We start from the raw sequence: 22,711 nt of genomic DNA, 5'->3' as shown, positions 1-22,711 counted from the left end.
TATTTATGAATAAAATATTGATTTTAGATAATAAAATACCTAAAAAGATACATATTGTCCCTTTAAACAGAAATAATGTTAAAAATACTTTTGTTTGATATAAATAATAATAATAGCTTATAAAAAACTATAATACTGGTAGAATATTTAACTGCAATATTTAATTAGACATGATTAACTAGCCTAAATAGTCTTCAACAAAAATAAATAATAATAATAATAATAATAATAATAATAATAATAATAATAATAATAATAATAAAATGCTGTATTGGACTCGAATCGTTGAATCTCTTCATTAAGAACGATTCTCTAGAATAAATCAGACTTTCCAAAGCAAATGAGAGAGAACCGTTTAGATGAACCGATTCCATCGAATCGGACAAATCGGACGACTCGGAAGTATAGTTAAGTCATCACTTTCTGTGCTGAATTGCTGAGCACTGTGTGTGATCGTGGTTGATTTGGCGGTGCAGTTTGTAATTTATTTCAGGATGAGATCGCATAGCAAAAGTGCTGCAAGACGATGCCTGGCTGTCTGATATCTTAGGAATGAAGAGCGCGGTAAAAAAAACCCCGCACTTTATTGACCGTCTCTTTCTTGACTTTTCGACGAGAGGAGCCCAATATTATCTGGAGCACGTCTTTTAACTCACATTGCGACGGCTTTTGCACATTGTAGGCCTATGCTACCGTTAAATGCAGGGGGAAAAAACTTGTGAAATATTATCAGCCGTCCACGTTTTACACCAGTACTATTCTGGAGAGATGATCTTTTGCCGTCTGTCTTTGAGGAGGAATATCGAAAACAAAACTAGGAAGTTCAGAAGAGGCGTGTCCACAAACTACTTTCGATCTGTAGTGTAGAAACGAATGTTACAAATAAATATTCGTAGAAAGCATTTATATCTTCACCGGGAACACTATGTAGACTTCACTGAAGGTAAGAACAAGACTGGACCGTAACTTATTGATATATTTTTTGACAGGAAGTCTCGCAGTGACGAGATGAGTTTTGCTCACTTGCACGATCGATATTGTTATTGTTTTTCTAAACCGCGACTAGACGCGCAGCATAATATGTTTGTTTTTTTATTATTACCGGTATTATTACTATTTTTTTAGTAATAGTAGAGAGCCGGGACGATTGAAACGCGGGACGGATCAGTGCAGGACAGTGTTTTGGTGTGGTAAATTCTTTCGTTCGGTAGGTTTTTTTTTTTTTTTTTTTGACTAACAAGTTGTATTATTGTTTCATGATACGGAGTGTACTGCAACACATCCTTAAGTGTGCAATATCAGAGTTTTTCTACATGGAGAGGCTGCAGCAGACCACCATTGCATACATCCCCTGAAAGAGGCGTACGACACTTCCGACGCATAAGTTGTGATTTATAAAAACAAACTTGCAGTAGCCCGGGTAAAATCTTCGCACCTGCACGCAAACTCAGACCCATGCGTATACGAACGTTTTGGAGATGGAGCAGTTTGGCAACATATATGGTGAGTTGGAGTATGTATTTTTGGTCCCTTTTAGACAGATAATCTAAAGAAAATTATACATTATACGCATATTTTATCTAACGGCAGATGAAGTAAAACCGTAAAACTTCATATGAGTCATAAATACAATAACAATAAATTCACAATAACAGTTTAAAAAATAAAATAATGATTTAAACTACGTTTTACTTCTGATATAAAAATTTATTAAATTCTCATTAATGGTGTTAAACATTTAAACTACATGAAATCATTACTGAGAAGTTACAACATTTTTATATTAAATAAATAGAAATATTCGTTGTGGATGCAATGCTTTATAACACTTTTTCTGTGGCATGCTGTATTTTAATGTTTTAACCACAGAGATAATTGCTTATCATGATAATAACAGATTGTCTGAGAAAATAGTTTTGTGGAAATAATGTACAACAAGGTCTATCTGATTCCATTAAAAATATAAATCAATTAAATACTATTTGGCCAGTGGAAAAGATTGAGAAAAACTTTATCTGAAATGTATTTTACACTGTTTAATTTATTTATTCAAAAACAAGGCAAGGATAGGCTACTAAATGATTGTTATTAATGAAATGTGACATCCGTATCTCATACTTTCCTAATGTCTGGTACCGTTAAACATGTTAGCATGTGGATGAATAATCATATGCAAATGATATGCAGATGAGGATATGCATAGTACAACTAGGCGTTGTATGCTCCATATATGGTTATTTTGGGGTGTACTTTAAGATATACTTTCGTTATTAATTTTTCTACATGCCACTTAATTTACTGCATACCAATAGTGTAATCTTTTACCATGGGTCACAAAAGCTCTCTTCAACCATCTCACACCACGTGCATTATGTTTCATTTCCTAGAGGACAACTTAAGACAGCTCTCTACAACACGTCATAGACACTTATGAGACATCATGAACCAAGACTCAGAGCGTAAGTAGTTGCCACAGTAAAAGCAGAGATAGTCATATGAAAAAAAAGTCTGCATTACACTGATTAAAAATGAAGTTTCCCAAATAAGTAATTGCTACACTAGAATATCCCGTTCTTGAATCTTATGAAATCACGTTCTTCCTTGTGAGCAGTTATCATGTTATTATCTCTCTACCAGGTGCTCGGTTTGTGGATGCCCACTGGGCGAAACTTGTCCAGAGAGTACAGATGGTGATGCCGATAGCGGATGAGCTGCGGTCCGGTGGCATGCTGGAATATGAGCCGTACTGTAAGATCAAAGCAGCAAATACTAACCAGGAGAAAATGAGAGAGTTATATGAAGTGTTGCACTCTGGAGGAGACAAGGTTAAATCTGCCTTTTATTCTAGCCTGGAAAAGCATGAGCCATCTCTGCTCACAGACTTAGGTAAGAGCACACTAATTTAGGCTATTATACCACATGTGTCTAGACCTACAGTATATACTGAGATATGTACTGTTAAAATATGAAGAGTTCAGATGCAAAAGCCTCTAAGTGCCATCTGAAATTTTCTTCTAGAATGATAATTTTTATCAACCTTGTATATTTATGTTCAGTAATTTCACTTGAATGGCAATGAAGATTACCTATTAATTGTCATTTAAGTGAAATTACTGAACTTAAATATACGAGCTTGATAAAAATGATCATTCTAGAAGAAAATTTCAGATGGCCTTTAGAGGCTTTTGCATCTGAACTCTTCATATGTACTTTTACAGGCATTGCAAAAATTGCAGAAGCTCTTGTAGAAACCTTAAATATTTTGTCTTAATTTTCCATCTTGTTAACTTATTTCTGTCAGGACCACTATCATCAAATACGATTGACAATTAGCATATGTTGTAGACTGGAGGTATGGTTCTGTGCTGGGCAAGAACTCCCAGTGCAGTGATGCAGCCTAGCATGGCAGGGTTCCCGCAGAGTCTTAAAAAAAGTCTAAAATTCGGAACTTTAAATTTAAGGCCTTAAAGCGTCTTAAAAACGGCCAGATTTTCATCTGAGGTCTTAAATTTCGTTTAGTCAGGTCTAAAAAAGGTTTTACCCTCGTTCATTTCCAGAAACGCTGGCCGCAGAAAGTTATTACAAAGTAGAAAGTTATTACAAGTAGCAAAAAAGTATCGAATCGTAGCTTACAAAGCGGAGCTCTAGAGCAGGGGTCTCCAACATGTCGCTCGTGAGCTACCAGTAGCTCGTGGCCTGATTTGAGGTCGCTCAGCAAGGGGCCGTTCACATATCGCACCTGTTGCGTCCTCAAGTTCGTTATTTCAAATGTAGGCGTGCGGCAAGCGCGCTCATAATAGAAGCGATGCGGCTGTTTTTTCCAGGTGGAGCGAGATGAAAAAATCGCAACTTTTTCCCGCAAGCGCACCGCAGGTCATGTGACAAGAACCAACCAATCAGCTTCACCCTTTCCGTCTTCTCTGTAAATAAATCTTAAAGCAGAGCTACAGCAAGCGTTTATTGGTGGTGGAAATCCATTAGCTACTACAACAACCATAGATATACATAATAAAGGCTAGATGTCTCGTCCGCGCTGCTGGCCAATGGAGGTCGACGTCCGCACCTGGCGGCCATCTTGCCACAGTCAGCTCGCTCACTCGTAACATTGTGTTTTAATGGTGCATGTACTTTTTAAATAACCATAACTTGCTAAATTTTCTACCGATTTTCAAACGGTTTGGTTTGTTATAAACGTCAGAGATGTAGATATGACACTGCATACTTATGAATAATTACAATATGATTTCCTTATGAAAATAACATTGAACAGAACAGATAGGTGCAATGAATATACACACGCACAAGGTACCGTATTTATGTTATTTATGTTAAATCAATATATAGGCTACTAAAACTCAGTGTACAGAATGGCAACATGAGATACAGTATGTATATATATATATTAGTGCTGTCAATCGATTAAAAATTTTAACTAGATTAATCACACATTTTTTCTGTGATTAATCGCAATTAATCGCAATAAAAACAGAAATGTTTTTGTAAGTTTTTAATATATTTTATAATGTAATAATTTCACAGTTAATCAAATTAATGTAGAAACAACATAAAGACAGTATATTTTAAATAATTGTTTTATGGCATCTTTTTATGAATGAAGGCCAGTATTACTGATATTAATACAGCTACTGATTTTTTTTTTCACATTTATTAGGCTTCAAAAATAACAGTTTTTAATTTAAGTGAACTTAAAACAATGCTAACATAAACCCATAATAAATGTCATATTTATTTGTGCCCTTCCTGTCTTAACAGTTAGGAAATATACAGAAATTTAATAAAGTTATCAAAGTTATATGCAGTCTGCACTGCATAAACTATAAATTAAATAGTTAATCCTTATTTAAGCTACAAAAGTTATTTAGTCAACAGCAGTGAGTCATTTTCTCTGTTCCCTTTGTTCTTTAACTTTACTTACAGGAAGCTTTATTGGCTGCTGTCCCTTTAAGAGCAGACACACACACACACACACACACACGCGCGCGAATAATTTAAGACTGCTCTTATGAGGATAATCGACAAAACGGACATTTTGGGATTGTTATTGTTAGTTCAAGCGCGAAAGAGAACTGGATTCTGGCGCCCTGTCTATGTGTGTGTGTGTGTGTGTGTGTGTGTGTGTGTGTGTGTATGTGTCACATAAGGACATTCACAGACAGCGCATTCTCTTTTGTCTTGCCGCGCTTGAAATGTTTAAAAGCATTTAAATGAATAAGAGCGTGATCATATAACGTAAAGCTAGCCAACGGATGGCAGAAAAGACGGATGCTGCGTTAATTGCGTTAAATATTTTAACACGTTAAACCAGACAAAAATTAATCGCATGCGTTAACGCGTTAACGTTGACAGCACTAATATATATATATATATATATATATATATATATATATATATATATATATATATATATATATATATATATATATATATATATATATCTTTTATAATATGAATATTACTATTATAATAAAATTATTTTAATTATTACATGTTTATTTTAACTTCTTCAGGGTTGGGCCATTTCTAGGCTGAAAAGAAAGAGCAATTCTGCCTCTCCCACTGATGTAAAATTGCTGGGTAGCCGCTAAACTGTAACGTTAGCTGCTACTAGGTCTCACTCAAATCTTCTTGTTATTAGCCAGCTAGGCTAATAACTACAACCACATCCACAAAGATTGTAATTTAGACAAAAGATTAGTTGTCATAAAATCGTTATTGGTGTCAGTAAAACCTACACAATTGAACAGCTCGATTGTGGTCTCAGCCTTGATAACTTGCCCAAGTAGCCGTGATACACAACTATGGTGCACGATTAAGTCGTTTTTTCGAAAAGAAAAACTGCAATGTCAACATGTTCAAGCATCCAGAATTATAGCCACATTAATAATGTTTGTAAGAAACCAAACCGTTTGTAAATCCGTCAAGATTTCAGCGAGATAAAGAGTATTTGTGTTTGTGCAGATCACTCACCTTACATCAGGTACCACAGAGAAAGCTTGCCTGTGACAAGATGGCCGCCGGTGATGACGTTAGAGACATCCAGCCTTTATTATGACGGTTTGGTTTCGTGATGTTCAGACATCACGGTTCGGTACGAGTTTGGTACAATGGAGGGAAAAGCAGAACAAAAATGTAGAAGGCTTGTCCATGTCTCAGGCTGTAGGCTACCACCAAAGGAAAATAAATTACTTAAGCCCTGTATTTTTTAAATAAGTTTTATTAATATAGTAAAGGCATAGAACCAGTTTATTTCTAGTGCACTGACAATAGTTTTATATAATTAGTTTATTAATTAAATTAATAAAAAAGACAAAAAGACCTTGATATATGTTTGGTAATTTTACCTGAATGAATTGAAAATTAATTTGCTACATTTCAGATGAATATATTTGTTTTCCTTAAAATTTTAATTAACAGTAACTTAAACACTTTGCATTTTGAATGATGTCCTGTATAAACAAAATGACGGACGGAGTATGTTTTTATGTTTCCACTGTTCGATCGCGCCCGCGCCTCACACACGCACACAAATATAAGTAAACACTTTGCGACTTTTCGATCGTGCCCGTGCCTCTCTCTCTCTCTCTCTCTCTCTCTCGCTCTCTCTCTCTCTCTCTCTCTCTCTCTCTCACACACACACAACATATTCCAGCATTGCAATCTTAACATCGCACTTTCAGAGCTAAGGCGGGGCTACAGATTAGGTGTCCCTAAAGAACCCGCGTATCTAACAGTAGTTCCGCATTACATTAATTCATTTGCATGCGAGTTTTATTTATTTTTATACCGTGTATTCTCCGTGTAAATTTATGCACCGAACAGTGACGCCCGTACCGTTCAATACGAATACATGTACCGTTCCACCCCTATACATCATGCTTATTTAAATGATGTATACAGTTGTACAAAATAATACATAATGTTCCATTTGAACTAAGATTACAATTTTAACACATAATGAAAATGTGCATGAGTTTCAGATGAATTTACAGGTTTCAATATTCATACTACTGTATGTTTGCATATGACTCAGTAAAGCCCTGACATTCGGTTCTATTTATTTAATGAATCATAATGCGATCGTATTATTCAATGCACTATTATTATGTTTGAGACATAAACCACTGGTCGATGACCATAATGTTTGTATAAACTGTAGGTAACTGGTAAAATGTACATCTAGGTCATAAAAACTGTAATATTTTCTTCTCAGCCATGTCAAAAATTGTCCGTGAGCGAAATCTCCTCCCATCCATTGTCGGATTGGCCTTTCGCAAGGATTCCTGGGTAGTAAAAGTGTGTGGAGCCTGCATCTATGTGGGTTTCGTGGAAGAGGGTACAAAGGGGGCGCTGCTGAGCACACTTCAGATTGTTAAAATCCTGAATGGGACGAATGGAATTTTTATAAAGAATTATTTAAAGGCTGAAATATTTGAGGTTTATCTTTTTATAAAACCTTTTTTGTCAACTTTATTTGTACTTGTACATGTTAGTAGATTACATGTTGCAAGACACTTTTAAAATCTGGCCATTATTTTAATGTTTATGGAAACAAAAAGTGCACATTGATGGTAATTTTATTTGTTATTTGCTGGTTAATACGTTGTGTAGGTCTTAAATTTCAATCTTTATGATCTTAAAATGTCTTAAAAAGGTCTTAAATTTGACCTACTGAAACCTGCAAGAACCCTGCATGGATAAGAGCAGGGAGAGCAGCAATAACCCCCTTTAGGGTAAACAGAACAGAACCAACATGAATCTATTGCAGATGTCATTAATGTCAATATTTTAATGTACAACATAATTCAAGAATTTAGTCTGATTCAAAGGGGAATTAGAAGGCCAAATACAGACTGGCGAGAGGTGGAGCTGGGGATGGAGAAGGGCAATTTGCTCCTGATAAAAGCGATAGCTGTTGATAATACTGAAGGAGCTGATATATGAATACAGTGATAGGCGTCGTATTCCTATAGGTAGACGTGGATCGGCTGAGAGTCTTTGCTTTTTGAACAGGAAGTAGAAAATTGCTCTACAAAATGCAAAAATAACTAATTTCCACTTATGGATAGACTTTATGAGTACTTTTAGTGTTTTCAATGATGTGCAGTCTGTACATATTTTTTCTCTTCTCAAAAAATGTGAATCACCAATACTGTTAGCTTAGGGCAGCTGTGGCACAAACTAGGGGTGGGCGATATCTCGATATTTAAAATATATCGAGATATTTTTTAAACACGATATGGATTTTGACATATCGTATATATCGATATATTGTTTATATTTAATTCTGATTTCGCCACTTTGCTTGTTTGCCTTCTCTGTGCTGTGTGTGCTCGCCCCCGCCTCCTTGCTTTTGTTCCCCCTCCCCTCGAGGCTTTCGGTTCGGTTTTCGGTACGTATTTTCAAACTGAACGGTTCGTTGTCCATTTTTCCTGCAGACCAAAATTTCGTTATTTCAAATGTAGGCGTAAATGTGTGGCAAGCGTGCTCATAATGTAAGAGACGCCAGCGCGACCACAACATTGCCCAACATCAAATGGCAACCGTAATGCAAGCGGAACGAAACTGCTCGTTATTGTGTGGTTGAAGGACCGTTTATCAGTTTGGACTAGTGCAGCGCGAGCCGATCGTGATCATGGGACACTGTTACTACACAGTGCTAATAAGAGATCCAGTAAAGAAAGCATTTTAATTCGCCACAGAAGTAATAACATCACTGCGAGATCTAGTGAGAAACATTTACATTTCCCCGTTATTAGCGGGTCAAACAGCGCTGATGTGGAAACCAGGAAGAAACATTGTGCCATGAATGAACTATCCAGTGTCCACAGATCAGCAACATTCACCATGGATTTACTGTTGTAACACTAACTGCAACCATGGAAGTTTGGCAGGAATAGTAGGCATAATGCCTTCAAGTAACATTACGTTTTATTTTGACATTATGAATACAATTGCTGCCCTCAAATGTTAATCTGAAATAAAATAAACCTTTGTTTATAACTACTACAATATTACATTTCATTTTTTCCAAGTAGCTGTTTTGTTTTGTTTTATATGCTCCTAAGAAGAGTCAGTTATAGCTCTAGAATTGCTCAAAGTAAAAAAAAATCATACTTTATGATGTTAGTTTTAATAAAAAAAAAAAAAATCAATTTCTCTGCCATTTCTTTCTTTTTGCTGTACCGAACCGAACCGTGACACAAGTGTATCGTATCAAACCGAACCGTGAATTTTGTGAACCATTACACCCCTAATGGAGATACTTCAGTTTTAAGGCGTCGGATGAACAGCAGACAGATGTCTACTGCCTAAATGCCGAAAGTTGGTGCCAACCAAAGCTTCTAGCAAAAGAGTTACACAAACTTGTTTTTTGGCTATTTGTTGATGGCTACAACAGAGTTAATGCAAAGATGAGCTTGAGTTGAGTTGAGTTGTTTTATTTTTGAATGAAAAGAAGGCAATACTGTATGTATTATTTCTTCTTTTTATTTTACAGTTAAATTATTATTTTTGTTTACGGGGATTTTTTTTTTTTAAATGTTGCAGAAGCACTTTGTTCCCACATGAACTGCCTACCTCTTTGCACTTCAATAAAAAAAAAAAGACTGTGGTATTTGGCATATTTGTTTTTGGGGGGTTATTTTTCCTGTAAAGATATCGAGATATATATCGTATATCGAGATATAGCAAAATATATCGAGATATATTTTTTGCTCCATATCGCCCAGCCCTAGCACAAACCTTACATTGGCTGGTGATCTAATACATTTCTTCAGCAATAGACAGATAGACAGCGAGATAGATAGATAGATATGAAATGTTTGAAAATATATGTGAAATGCCTTAATCAATATATCAATTAATAAACGACTGAATGTATCAAGTGTGTCTAATGTTCTACAGGCTCCACAGGACATCACACACATTCCTCAAAAACACATTCCTCAGGTGACTGAATTATATAATAATATGTTTTAAATATTGCACTCCATCCACCTTGTAATTTAGTTGGTATTTGTCTGCTCTGGAATTTATTACAGTAATACATTTAAAAAAAAAAAAAAAAAAAAAAAAAAAAAAAAATCTAACTCTTTGAACATTGACCTTTTCTACAGAAATCAGCTCAGTGATTCACAAATATATGAAGCGGATCTGCAGCGAGTATCAGTATGTGACTGAGTATAACTCACTGCCTGGTGAACATGTGCTGCTGTCTGAGCGCTTCACACAACCTCTGATCCTTCAGAAACATAGAGATGAAAAAGAGCGAGAAGAAGAGATCCGCTCCAGTGGAGAGAGCTTCCAGCAGGTCCTCAGCTCCAGGAGCAGTGGAGACTCTGTCCATCTCAGCTCTCTGTTCGACCCAGATGACCACGGGATCAGTCCTAGATCTGTGATACTGCAGGGAAATTCTGGAAACGGGAAATCTTTCACTGTGCAGAAGATCATGATGGACTGGGCATCTGGTGACCTCTACAAAGGGCGGTTTGATATTGTGTTCCACTTAAAGTGTAAAGAAATAAATCGCATTCCTGGCGAGAAGAGTTTGGTGGAGATCTTGAGTTGCAGTTGTAATTTATCATCACATGAGATCTCACAGATTTTACAGCAGTCGGCAGAGAAGGTGCTTGTGGTCATTGATGGATTTGATGAGCTGAAACTCACACAGGACATTATTGACACGTCAGCACACACTGATCTGCTTCAGAAAGCCCCACCTGTGGACACTCTTTGTGCCCTGCTGAGGGGTCGAATCCTGCCAGAGTCTCTCCTGCTGGTCTCCTCCAGATCTACAGCTACGGACACACTCAGTAATCTGCTCAAAGGACCTCAGCGTTTCACTGAGATTGTGGGATTTTCAGAAAAGGGGGTGGAGGAGTACTTCCAGAAGTTTTTTCAAAATGAGGACCATTTCAGGGAGGCTTATACATATGTGAAGGCAAATGAAACCCTCATCACTGCCTGCTCAATCCCTGTCGTCTGCTGGATCATCTGCACAACTATCCAGGAGCGATTCAAATATGGTGCAAATAAGACAAGCGGACTGGAAACCACCACCTCCATCTACGTGGACTTTGTGTGCACTCTTCTGGAGCATCACTGCCAGGGTTTGAGTCAGTCCGTCCCGACCCTGCTGAGGAGTCTGGGTCAGCTGGCAGAGAGAGGGATGCAGGAACAGCAAGTCCTGCTGGATGAGAAAAGTGTGAATGAAACCATTTCAGACCCTGCTGGAAATCCATTCTTGTGCAAGTTCCTGTTTAAGAGAAGAATCCACCAGGAGACAATGTTCAGTTTCATGCATCTCAGCTTTCAGGAGTTCTTCACTGCTCTGTACTATGTCCTTCTGGATGAAGAAGAGTCCCAGAGGAAACTGACAAGGTCACTTTTAATGGATAGTTTCTCAAAACCACGTTTTGCAGCTGTGGTGCAATTTGCATTTGGTTTGTTGAATAAGGATGTGAGACTCACACTTGAAAAACATGGTCTGTTCATTCGTCCAAAAACACAGGCTCATCTGAAAGAATGGATTTTGGAAAAGGTTAAAGGTTGTTCCTTGTATTTTGAAGCAGTAGTTTATGTTCTTCACTGTCTCTATGAACTTCATGAAGAAGACTTTGTGAAAGAAGTAATGGAATCCTGGAAAAGGATTAATTCCGATGGTGAATTGCTCAGAAGAACAGACGTCTGTGCCCTGCTGTACTGCTGTCAGTGCTGTCAGAGCTTTGAGGAAATTTCTGAATTGTATTTGACATCGGAAGATTTGTCTATGATTTTGCCTGAACTTCACAAGTTTAAAAAAGCAAGGTAAATGCATTGGTCTAAAACAGATATTTGGTGGATGTAATTAATATCTAATCTCTAATTTGCTATTGCAAGGTAAACTTAATTAGTCTGTACAGTGATGTTCTGTATTTGATTTTGAAGCTTGGCTATTAGAGGTCCATCAGACTCTGATCTCGGTGAACTGGTCAGCGCTCTCGTGAGAGGACAGACCCTGAGCTCACAGAGGTAATGTTTTAAAATATATTTTATACATTTGATGTGTTTTATGCACACATGCTATCATCCTTTAATGTGCTTTTGTTTAACTTTTAGTTCATGTATATTTTTTCTGTGCTTTGGTTTGCAGTGTTTGTGTCGGCATCTACCGCTCACTTGTTCTGTCAATCAACAAAGAGCCGTCCAGGTGAAGAACAAGTGATTTTTTTTAATTTTTTTTTCATCAAATAGTTTTTTTTTCTCATGATAACCAGAATTAATTTTATGATTAATATGTTTTGTATAACCAATTATTTCATCATCTTGTTCTCCCGTTTATCTGGCATACTTGGTCTCCGCAATCTAATAGATTACAATTATAATTCTAATAGTAATAATGCAACTAAATTGGTCACCCAAAACAGTTAAAAAAATAAGGTACACACTTTCATCTTTTTTGACTATTGCGAATGATGCAAATATTGGCTGGTGCCCAGCAATTAATCATAATTTTTTTTTAAATCACAAAATGATATTCTAAGCAATAAATGATTGACTTATAGAGACAACAACTTGAATCTTTTTTTTAATTCTTTTTTTTTTTTATAGTATCTGCATAGAGATTCTCCTGCATCACCATCCAGGTTTGCGATCATTCAGTCTCACCTTTCCACACTCGGAGATAATCAACATCGACTGGACCAGACTTTTTCAGATAATTCACCAATGGGATTCAGAAGCATTACTGTCATTTCTCTATTCCTTCTCTAACCTGAAAAAGATGAAAATGAGCGTTTACCGTCTAACTGATATGTTGTCTGTCTGGACCCTCCAGATGACCCAGAACTGCCCCAGTCTAACCGAACTCACGTGAGAAACATCTGGTATCACCTCTGTCCTGTTTCTATGTGAATTTGTCTGTTGATAAAAACTGAGTATCTAATATTCGAAGGGAAATTCTGTCATCATTCTGTCAACCCCCTCTTTCAGCTCAAGTCTAGCTCACAATCTTTTTGAAAAAATGCAACTTAAATGGGCGTGGATGGCTGTGAGAAGAAGGGAGGGGAGTGGGTGTGGTATGGCACGGCAGAGGAGGGGGGGATAACTGTCATCGCCAGTGGCCCATCGACTGTCACTAAAAATCAGTGGTAAAACGTGAGGAAATGCTAGATTTTCCTTATAGCTGACAAAGTTAAAGTCTAATGAAATACACTGACACCTTATTTTTGTCCTTTCAAATGTAATTGCCCTGCTACATAAATTAGCCTACTACAGTAATCATAATTGTATTTAAAACATATAAATGTACATGCATATAATTATGTCATTATAAAATAGATATTTGTTTATACTAGTGGTGGGCCGTTATCTCTTACTCTTATCGCGCGATAAAAAAAAATATCGCCGTTAATCTATTCTCCAAGTTGGGTTGGGAGATGGCTCTACTACACAAGCTATGATGACGCAATCTACCCGCGGCCGCGAGGTACACCCGGCTGTACCGCATCATATTCGTCGTCATCTTAAGTAAACACGGCTGAAAGTTAAAGCTGGTGTAAAAGATCGGTGCAACATCCATTATTTTGGACTTGGTTCGGATTTAAGCCGACGTGGACTGTGTGGTGTAACAGTTCGGTAAGTTAACACACGACTAATCCGTTCTACCACCTCAAATTCAAAACGAAACATATCACTGAATACCAGCGCGCGCGTATTATTCCCAATATATCTGAGTGGTGTTGTAGAACATAATCTCTGTCTGCGCCCGATTTAAAGAATCGTTGTTGTGTTTCTTTTTAACTGAAAAGACATCAGTTAGAATATTCTAATTCTAAATTTGGGGTTTCATAAGCTCAAAGCTATAATAAACATTAGACCTACTTAAGTCTCTGCAGCTAGTGTACTTAAATTTAATTTATCTGCAAAATTATGTTGTATACTTACAGTTTTGCACAATATATGTTCTCAAAACTACATGCACCCTTTAAAAAAAAAAAAAAAAACATTTAGCAGTTGTTTAGCAGGGTCTGTGTAACCTGTTCTGAAATGGTTTTATTATAATATCGTTATCGCAAGAGGCTGCAATGTATATCACAATATGGATTTTAGGCCATATCGCCCATCCCTAATTGATAGCCTATAGTAGTTGACAACAACATAGGCCTACCTAATGTTGCCTACGGATGGTAACAGTACAGTAGTAACTTTTTACAGTCAATGAGTAGAACAGCTTTGTGATGCATTGTGGAAACAGGAGATGAGCCCCTGGTCTAATGCGCCACCTGGCTTGAGAAACCCGTTCTCAAAGACTTACTTTTATAGTCATTATTTGGGTAGCACACATATTCTGAATGCCTTCGGCAGAATTCAAATGAGCCATTTTAATCTAGATTAATCTAGATTAATTTCAAAATTAATCCAGATTAATTTAGATTAAAAAAATTTATCTATGCCCACCTCTATTATATACACACATATATAGATGCATATATTTGAAAATAATACATTTTCCGCTTAAAAAAAAAGGTTCCATACATAGCCTAGATCTACGCGCCCCCTGAACCCACATAATAAAGATGGACAGTGACATAGAAATTTGCACAAATTAAGCATACGTTCCATACAATTGAGGTATTATCGAAATATCTAAATTTTAATAACGAGTGATTATTTAACAAAAGGCAAGTAAAACGGTCAGGGTCATATTTTAGACACACACACACACATCTGAAGTGATAGAAAAGTCCTCGGGATCGCATCACTAGACGCAGCCTGCATTGGTGTACAAGGCCGAAGTCCACCATTCTCCAGTTGAATGCTAGCTACACACACATAGTTTAGATGTGTCCGTGGTTGATGGCCAACCAACCGCCCGCAGTCAGAGTCTAGCCCTGGCAGCATCGCGGGGAAAGATGCACTGGAACTTTTGCACCACGAAAACAAATGCACGTCCCATCATTGCCTCTCTCATCTACTACATGGTATCACAGTTTGACATGTCTGTCATTGGAAAGATCCACGTGGTGTCATGAATAATTAACCCTCTGGGGTCTGAGCTGTTTTCTGGGCCCTGGAGGTGTTCTGACATGCTCTGACATTTGTGCTTATTTCTGTTACTTGTGACATTTTCATGGCTAAAGTCTGATTACACTGTATTTAGCACAAACTCTGCTACAATAATATATCAGCAGCATGTATGTAAAAGTTTGTAGTTTTGAGATAATGACATTTATGCGTGGTTTGTGAAAATACAAAAAAAAAATTGTCACTGAAATAAGGCCATGAAACCCATACTGATTATTTCTTCACAAGACTTTTGAAAATTGTATCACGCAGCCTAGAATATTTGCTCCAAAACTATGTGAAAATCATCCTGACTGCTCATTCAGAGAAGACAATATATTGATTTAAAATTTGTAAGATGTGTTTTGTGTGAGAACGCTTTATGCGGGAGGTGTGATCACATCATTAATATGTATGGTTTTCACACCTGAGAAAGACAAAGACCCTCCCCTAATGGCTCTATTATGAGCTATCAGGCCCTGTCATTCTGAGCAACCTTGCACAAAGAATGAGGAGATTTAAAAAAGAATGGCTTTTTGATTGTTTGGATTTATTTACAACATAACATAATCCAAAGATACACAACAAATGACAAAAAGCACACTATTGAAAACAATGATCCAAAGACAGACCTTTGTGCCATTCCTAAAAACGTTGTACATACCTTTCATTTCCAAGGTGTTTGATTTTCACTTTACCATCTTCATATACAGAGACTCATGTGAATGTTGAAGTCAGCAGGACACAGTGGCATCTGGGCCCCAAAATATAAAACATCTGGGCCACAATATATAATATAATGAACACCAGAGGGTTGTTCCATAAAACAAGATTAGAATACAAGCCAGGCTTATTTTGGTTAGTCAGACTTATTGTCGGTGGATTCTGTTTCATAAAGCAAACTTAAAATAGTTCAAACTCAGTTACCCTGGCAACTTATGCTAGGAAACTAGCCTGGTCCAGGGCAGGCTAACTGTCAGGCTAAGCCTCAGCTTTTACACAGATCCTCTAACACTGACCGACAAGAACACAATGATATTACCACTGACACTCTCTCATACCATTATTGGACTTTATTAACCACTATTAGTCCAAAAATAAATACACAGTATACAGAAAATCAACTTAAATAAGGCTACAATGATAAATTAGACAATATATATATATATATGTGTGTGTATGTACTGTATTTATGGATATAGATATATAGATAGATAAATACTATATATATATATATATATATATATATATATATATATATATATATATATATATATATATACTACAGGTTTTCTTTTTTTACTGGCTGAATGTTTTGTGCCCAAGATTTAATTAGATTGTTTTAAAGATTTATGAATACATTTCTCTCTGGTTTTGTTTGGCAGCTGTAGTACATGTTTATGATTATTAGAAGAACATTAGAACACAATCTAAAAAAAAGCTTTTTAAAGCAGAAGTTAAAATCACAAAATTAAAAATAAATAATTACAAAAGCACAATATAAATTTTAACTGGTAAGATGACTCTGAGCTTAGTAATTGATAGTATATTAACCTACATTTGATTTACCCCATTACAAGTCCCTTTACAGTTATTGCTATCATAAAAATACACTTGTAGGTTTAAAATTCTAAATAAGGGACATCTAATGTCCAACTAACAAATATTTTAGCATATATATATATATATATATATATATATATATATATATATATATATATATATATATATGTGTGTGTGTGTGTGTGTGTGTGTGTGTGTGTGTGTGTATATAAAATGTACTTTATTATGTCTTTCAATTCAAACACAATTATACAAATGGACAGTTCCTTTAAAGACATAAAGACATGTTTTCCCCCAATAAATATTCCTTATTTTTCCTTCTACTTATTTTCTTTTGTGATAATACCCACCAACACATACATATGATTTAAGGGGGAAAAGACAAAAAACAATAAATAAATATTAATAAAAATGTAACATTCACATATTTATATCAGACTCTTATAATGACACATAATTCCTAATAGTTATTCAAGTAATATTATTTAAATATAAAATATTCAATATTAAATAAGTAAATAAATAAAATAACAAATAACTAGAAATAAAAGGGAGGGTTATATAAAAATGTAGTTAATGTAGGCTAATATATATTCCTTTATTTTATGGAATATTCTTTGATTTTAGAGTTGCACATACCCTTTCAAAATGTATACATTTGCTCAAGCCCATGGTGCAGGTTTTTTTTATTTTTTTTTATTAATATAACCTTATATGAAAATACCATATGAAAAGTAAATGCAGGATTAAAAATTGTTTTGCAAGACATAAGGGCGCAAATTCAATAGAAAACGTGACCGTTTCCTTGACCGTGCTGAAAAAGCGTTTTTTTTCACCATCGCGTCATATGACGTCACATGAGGTAGTCGTTTGGCTCTGCGTTCGCGCTCAGTGCAGAGATAGGTTGGTGTTCAGTTGGAGCGGTCATGATTCACTGTGTTTTCGGTGCTTATTGTATTTCAATTAATCATCGTCGTGGTAAATGATTGTGAATTATGGCCTGTCAGGACATCGAGTCCACAGGTTTCCGAATAAGAAAAAAGACGGTGCGATCTTCCGTGCCAGTGTGCGTTTTGTGCCGGGTAAGAGACGGGACTTCACTTCTGCTTCTGCTTTGAAAAACGCGGTAGTGTGTAGCGTTCACTATAGATCGAATGATTATAATCCCGGCGATATGTGCACACTGTCCCGGCTCATTCATCGGGTCGCCCGGTGACGGTCCGTCGTCAGCATGTGGTTCCGGCAGGAAACATGACGGTCACGGATCCGTCAGATCACTTATTGTACATCTGTTTTACAAAATGTGCCTTGTCTTAATTTAATTCATTAACATATCCTACATAAACTTGTAATGTAATGCATTTATGTGGTTGTTATTAGTCTGCAGCCGACACTTTTTATTATTATAAATATTATTTAATTTTTATAAATATTATGTTCTATAATTCATTTTCAATCTGTACAAACCGACTTTAATGTTTGTGTTGGCTGTTTCTAGATATAGGGTAAGTGTACCCATTAAGCCCATGTACCCTTTAAGCCCACTTTCAACTCTGAAGTCAAATTAAAAAAAGAGAAAATAATATTTTATGCTGCTTATTATTTTAATCAATCCAGTGATTTGTTACTTCCCTGGCATTTTTAATTGCATACCAATTACATTTGGCAATGTTGAGTTAGCCCCACCAATGTGCATGCTGTCTCAGGGGACCTCACACAAAGTCTCCCCAAAACTTTGGTGTTTCGGGACCCTTAAGAAATCAACACATTTCTGCAATTTTCAGCCATTTCTTTGGTAACTGCATTGATATTATGTCAAATAAGAGATAAATGTTTTGTTTTTTGTGTATGAACAAATAGTATTTTATCATTTTATATCATTTTCCTTTAAATGGAAAGATGAGTTTTATTAGCTTGTGTTCAAAGCTAATCTCTAGGTCAAACCATTAGCCTTACAGAAAGATAGACTGCCAAAGAATTAAGCATGTGAACTGCAAACAATAAATGTTTTGTGATTCATTTTACATTAATTTACAAATAAATACACCCTAAATTGTTTTATAGAGAAGATTATTTTTATAAATTAACTTTTTTTAAAGATGGGCTTAAATGGTACAGTGCCACCAAACGCATGCAAACTATAGCCATCACAAGCTAACCTTGAATGAAAAAAACTAAACATTTTGCAATGTGAAGTTTATGCAACAATAACATAAACTAATAAGTAAGAATTTCTTACCTTACATCTTTCTTGTCTTCAAATCGCGTTCTTCTTCTTCTGAGGTAAATCCAATGTAAGCTCACGGCGCGTCTTTCAAACTTGACGAAAAGCAGAGACTTGTGAAGTTTTTTGGTGCTTTGTTTTTGAGGTAATGAGCGCGTTCGCGTTCCATGTGGAGATTTGCATGTGAATCTCTTTTGCGCGCATGAGCGTGGTCGAATTAAAAATAATGAGCAAGCGTTTAAGAAACTGGACATGTTGTTGGTTTTATACAAATTACTTAAACAGAGAATATTTGTTTTCAGTTTGAATCTGATCATTTAAAAGTACACACTTAAATGTTTATAAAGGTATATGGCTCATAAATGTGTGACAAGTATTCGCTGAGTTTTGTTTCAGTTTATAGACGTGCTCAAGAAAAAAAAGTTCAGCAGAATGCACACCCTGGACGGAGTAATTTAAGTTTATTGTGCTACAATGTGAAGAAAATCCAGCAAAACGCGCGGGCGCGTTTGCCGACCCCAGAGGGTTAAGATAAGTGTCTTCTCATTGGATAAGAAAACTCAGTCTCATGAATAATTATGAGACACCGATGAGTCATCAACGTACTATAGTGCTCTGCCACATCACAGCCTGTGATGGGGACACGATGAAGATTTTAAACCCAGAAGACGAAAATAGCGGAAAAAAATAAAATTTAACCATTTCCCCCTTACTATTAAATCTAACAGATGCTAACATTGTCTTTAATGGTGTTCAACACACATACCTCTGTTAAAATCTCAGAAAATTTGGTTTAGGGTTTCATGACCCTTTAAAGAATGCTTGTGTAACACAGTTTCAGATCCCATGGACTTCCATTGTTTGGACAAGAAATGCAATGAACCAAAACTGTTTTATTACCAGCATTATTCAAAATATCTTCTTCTGTGTTCTGCAGAAGAAAGAAAGACACACAGGTTATAAATGACATGGCAGAGTTTAATCTCTCTTTGTTAACACCTTTTTAAAACATTAAAAGGCTTGAATTAATGACACTGATCACACAGTCACTCACCTTTGTGGAATTGAAAACCTTAGAAACACAAAATAGTTTAGTAAACAAAAGACCTTTTTTTTTTTTTTTTTTATCTTGGCAGTTTAGCAATTTTGCAATGCTCTTGCTATATCAGATAACCTTACAAAGCAAATGAAACGGCCCATCTGTAGTTCATGGCCTTCATCCATTTAAACTGTCATGGAATTGTTTAAATGAATCTGCAAGAAGCAAATGTGAAGAATGGCATTATCAATCTTAATAATTTTATCTGTATAATGTGTTTCCACATCTAGGGTAAATGCTGACTTCTTAGAGGAGGATGGAATCAAGATCTTGCAGAGGTCAAACACAAGACAAAGTTGTATGATGACATTTTTCGGGTTTGTAAACGTTTGAGAATTGTTATTCATAAAATAACTTTTCTTTACATCCACCCTAGATCTCGTAGTTCATTAACAATCAATTCAATAACAATTAAAATTTTGGTCTGTTTCTCACACAAATTATTGTTATAACAATGATTACACAAATATCAAGTTTGTTAAAGACTCTGTTCTGATGCTTTGCTTTGTGCTTTCTGATTATGAAGGTTCAGTTGCAAAAAACAGTCTCAAAAATGCACAAATTATGATGATGACGTTTGATCTCGCATGAGAATTCACCTGTCGAATTGCAACCAGAAGGTGAAGATTCTTCTGAATGACCAGGGCTTTTCTATGGAGACTTTGTGAAAGTAAGTTAAGACTTAGATTAACACTTAGAAAGCACCAATAAAAAAAATAGATCTGTAATATAACACGAGCCAGTTAACACAAACGTTTTCTTATGACTTATACAATTCCATTTGAACATTTCATACTAAATGTTTTTAGTACAAAAGCAAATGATCATAGTGTGAGTTGTGGATCCTATCCTACTGGTCAGCTTTTTCATATTTCTCTGTCATGTTTATCTCGTCTCTCCATTTCTAAGGCCCTCCTTTTCGGAATTAATGAGGAGAAAACTGCAAAAGCAACATCTTTACCTGGAGCTGTGGAAGTGAATAAAGACACCAAACAACTCTAAACTCATTTACATGCATTGTAATCATAAAAGCTGTGTGTCCATTTGTTTATATAGTGTTTTTCTAAGCAGCTTTACAGAATTTTATGATGTTGATGTTTTGTCCAAATTTAATACTTTAGGGCAGAATGATTTTTTAGATTGTATGGTTTATGTGTGAAGACAATATAAAATATCAAGCATTTGAGATTTGCTTCATTTAGATCATGCGACTGTGATTGTATTAAGTGAAATTGTATATAGTTGTAGGGGTTGTTAGTTTACACTGCAATTATAAATCTGTAAGGTTTTGTACCATTTATAACATTTTGGTGTACTAACAAGCCTAACGTGCCAAAGATGACTATGGCAAGGTATGAAAAACTTAATCCTTTAAGTTTTTGATTGCTGGAATGTTAAACATCTCATTGATGTGTTTGGTGTAAACTTATCTCTTGTATAAATGTAATGGTTTTATCGAGTTTGTTGGTGGATGTGATTAACATGTTTGAAAAGATCACGCTGTGTATTCACACACTGAAGATGCCTGAGAGCCGAAACATCTGTATTATTGTGAGTAAAATAAAATATGATATTTTTTTATTTTTTTTATTCTGAATGATAATCACAGTTGAATTTTGGAAAGATATAAAACCTCACATTTACTAACAGGTGTGAGCAGTGGTTAAAGTGGAATTTGGCAGGTGGGGGAACCCTCAAATTTTGTGTATGTGCAACAGGGAAAAATGACTCACCATTGGACAACATATTGAGTATAGTGGTATAGCAATACTTTTTGGGACAAGGGTGTCACCATGGTGTAGCCATGCACACCAGCCACATTACCACATAATGTCCAACAAGAAATATTTAGCATTTATTTTATGTACTTTATTATGTCTTTCAATTCAAACACATTTAACACAATCATACAAATGGACAGTTTCTTTAAAGACATAGTATTTTCCCCCAATAATTATTCTTTATTTTTCCATCTACTTTTTTCCTTTTGTGATAATACCCACCAACAGATTAAAAACATAATTAGAACTATAACGAATAAGTACATAGTTAGACACTTTTACATATGATAAAAAGGAAAAAAGACAAAAAATATATTAATAAAAAATAAACATTTACATATATCCCCTCCTTAAACTGCCACCTTAACATGGTGGAGGGGTTTGAGTACCCGAATGACCCTAGTAGCTATGTTGTCCGGGGCTATATGCCCCTGGTAGGGTCTCCCAAGCAAACTGGTCCTAGGTGACGGGTCAGACTAAGAGCGGTTCAAAAAGCCTTTATGATCGAGGACCGTGACGTCGCCCGGCATGGCACAGCCGGGGCCCCACCCTAGAGCCAGGCCCGGGGTTGGGGCTCGCATGCGAGCGCCTGGTGGCCGGGCCTCCCCCCATGGGGTCCGGCCGGGCTCAGCCCGAAGGAGCGACGTGGGGCCACCTTCCCGTGGGCTCACCACCTGCAGGAGGGGCCGTAAGGGGCCGGTGCTTAGTGGATCGGGCGGCAGTCGAAGGCGGGAGCCTCGACAACCCGATCCCTGGACACGGAAACTAGCTCTAGGAACGTGGAACGTCACCTCGCTGACGGGGAAAGGAGCCTGAGATTGTGCGTGAGGTTGAGAAGTACAGACTAGAGATAGTCAGGATCATCTCCACGCACGGCTTGGGCTCTGGAACCACACTCCTTGAGAGAGGATGGACTCTTTACCACTCTGGAGTTGCCCATGGTGAGAGGTGGCAGGCTGGTGTGGGTTTGCTCATAGCCCC

At 36.4% G+C, this 22,711-nt stretch overlaps 1 protein-coding gene across 6 annotated transcripts; it reads left to right on the top strand.

Annotated features, from left to right (window-relative positions):
* The first annotated feature begins 392 nt into the window (after positions 1 to 392).
* On the top strand, positions 393 to 21,530 carry LOC308692640 (NACHT, LRR and PYD domains-containing protein 1 homolog). 6 transcript variants are annotated; one of them, XM_081368831.1, is made up of 11 exons: positions 426 to 1,503; positions 2,388 to 2,459; positions 2,638 to 2,886; positions 9,925 to 9,969; positions 10,137 to 11,826; positions 11,947 to 12,030; positions 12,152 to 12,208; positions 12,610 to 12,644; positions 20,180 to 20,266; positions 20,476 to 20,619; positions 20,859 to 21,530. In XM_081368831.1, exons 2-9 carry the CDS (start codon positions 2,441 to 2,443, stop codon positions 20,182 to 20,184), a joined length of 2,184 nt encoding a protein of 727 aa, XP_081224957.1. In that variant the 5' UTR covers positions 426 to 1,503; positions 2,388 to 2,440; the 3' UTR covers positions 20,185 to 20,266; positions 20,476 to 20,619; positions 20,859 to 21,530. The 6 variants fall into 6 exon arrangements, with proteins under 6 accessions (XP_081224953.1, XP_081224957.1, XP_081224952.1 ...); XM_081368826.1 differs by having other exon boundaries at positions 12,610 to 12,870; XM_081368829.1 differs by having other exon boundaries at positions 12,610 to 12,884; positions 20,859 to 21,529.
* The last annotated feature ends 1,181 nt before the right edge of the window (positions 21,531 to 22,711 follow it).

This window comes from Scardinius erythrophthalmus, assembly GCF_964197995.2.
Source record: "Scardinius erythrophthalmus genome assembly, chromosome: 6".
In the NCBI taxonomy this organism is placed as follows: domain Eukaryota; kingdom Metazoa; phylum Chordata; class Actinopteri; order Cypriniformes; family Leuciscidae; genus Scardinius; species Scardinius erythrophthalmus.
The sequence above is the reverse complement of the archived record's forward strand: the minus strand, read 5'-3'. Positions and strand labels throughout refer to the sequence as shown.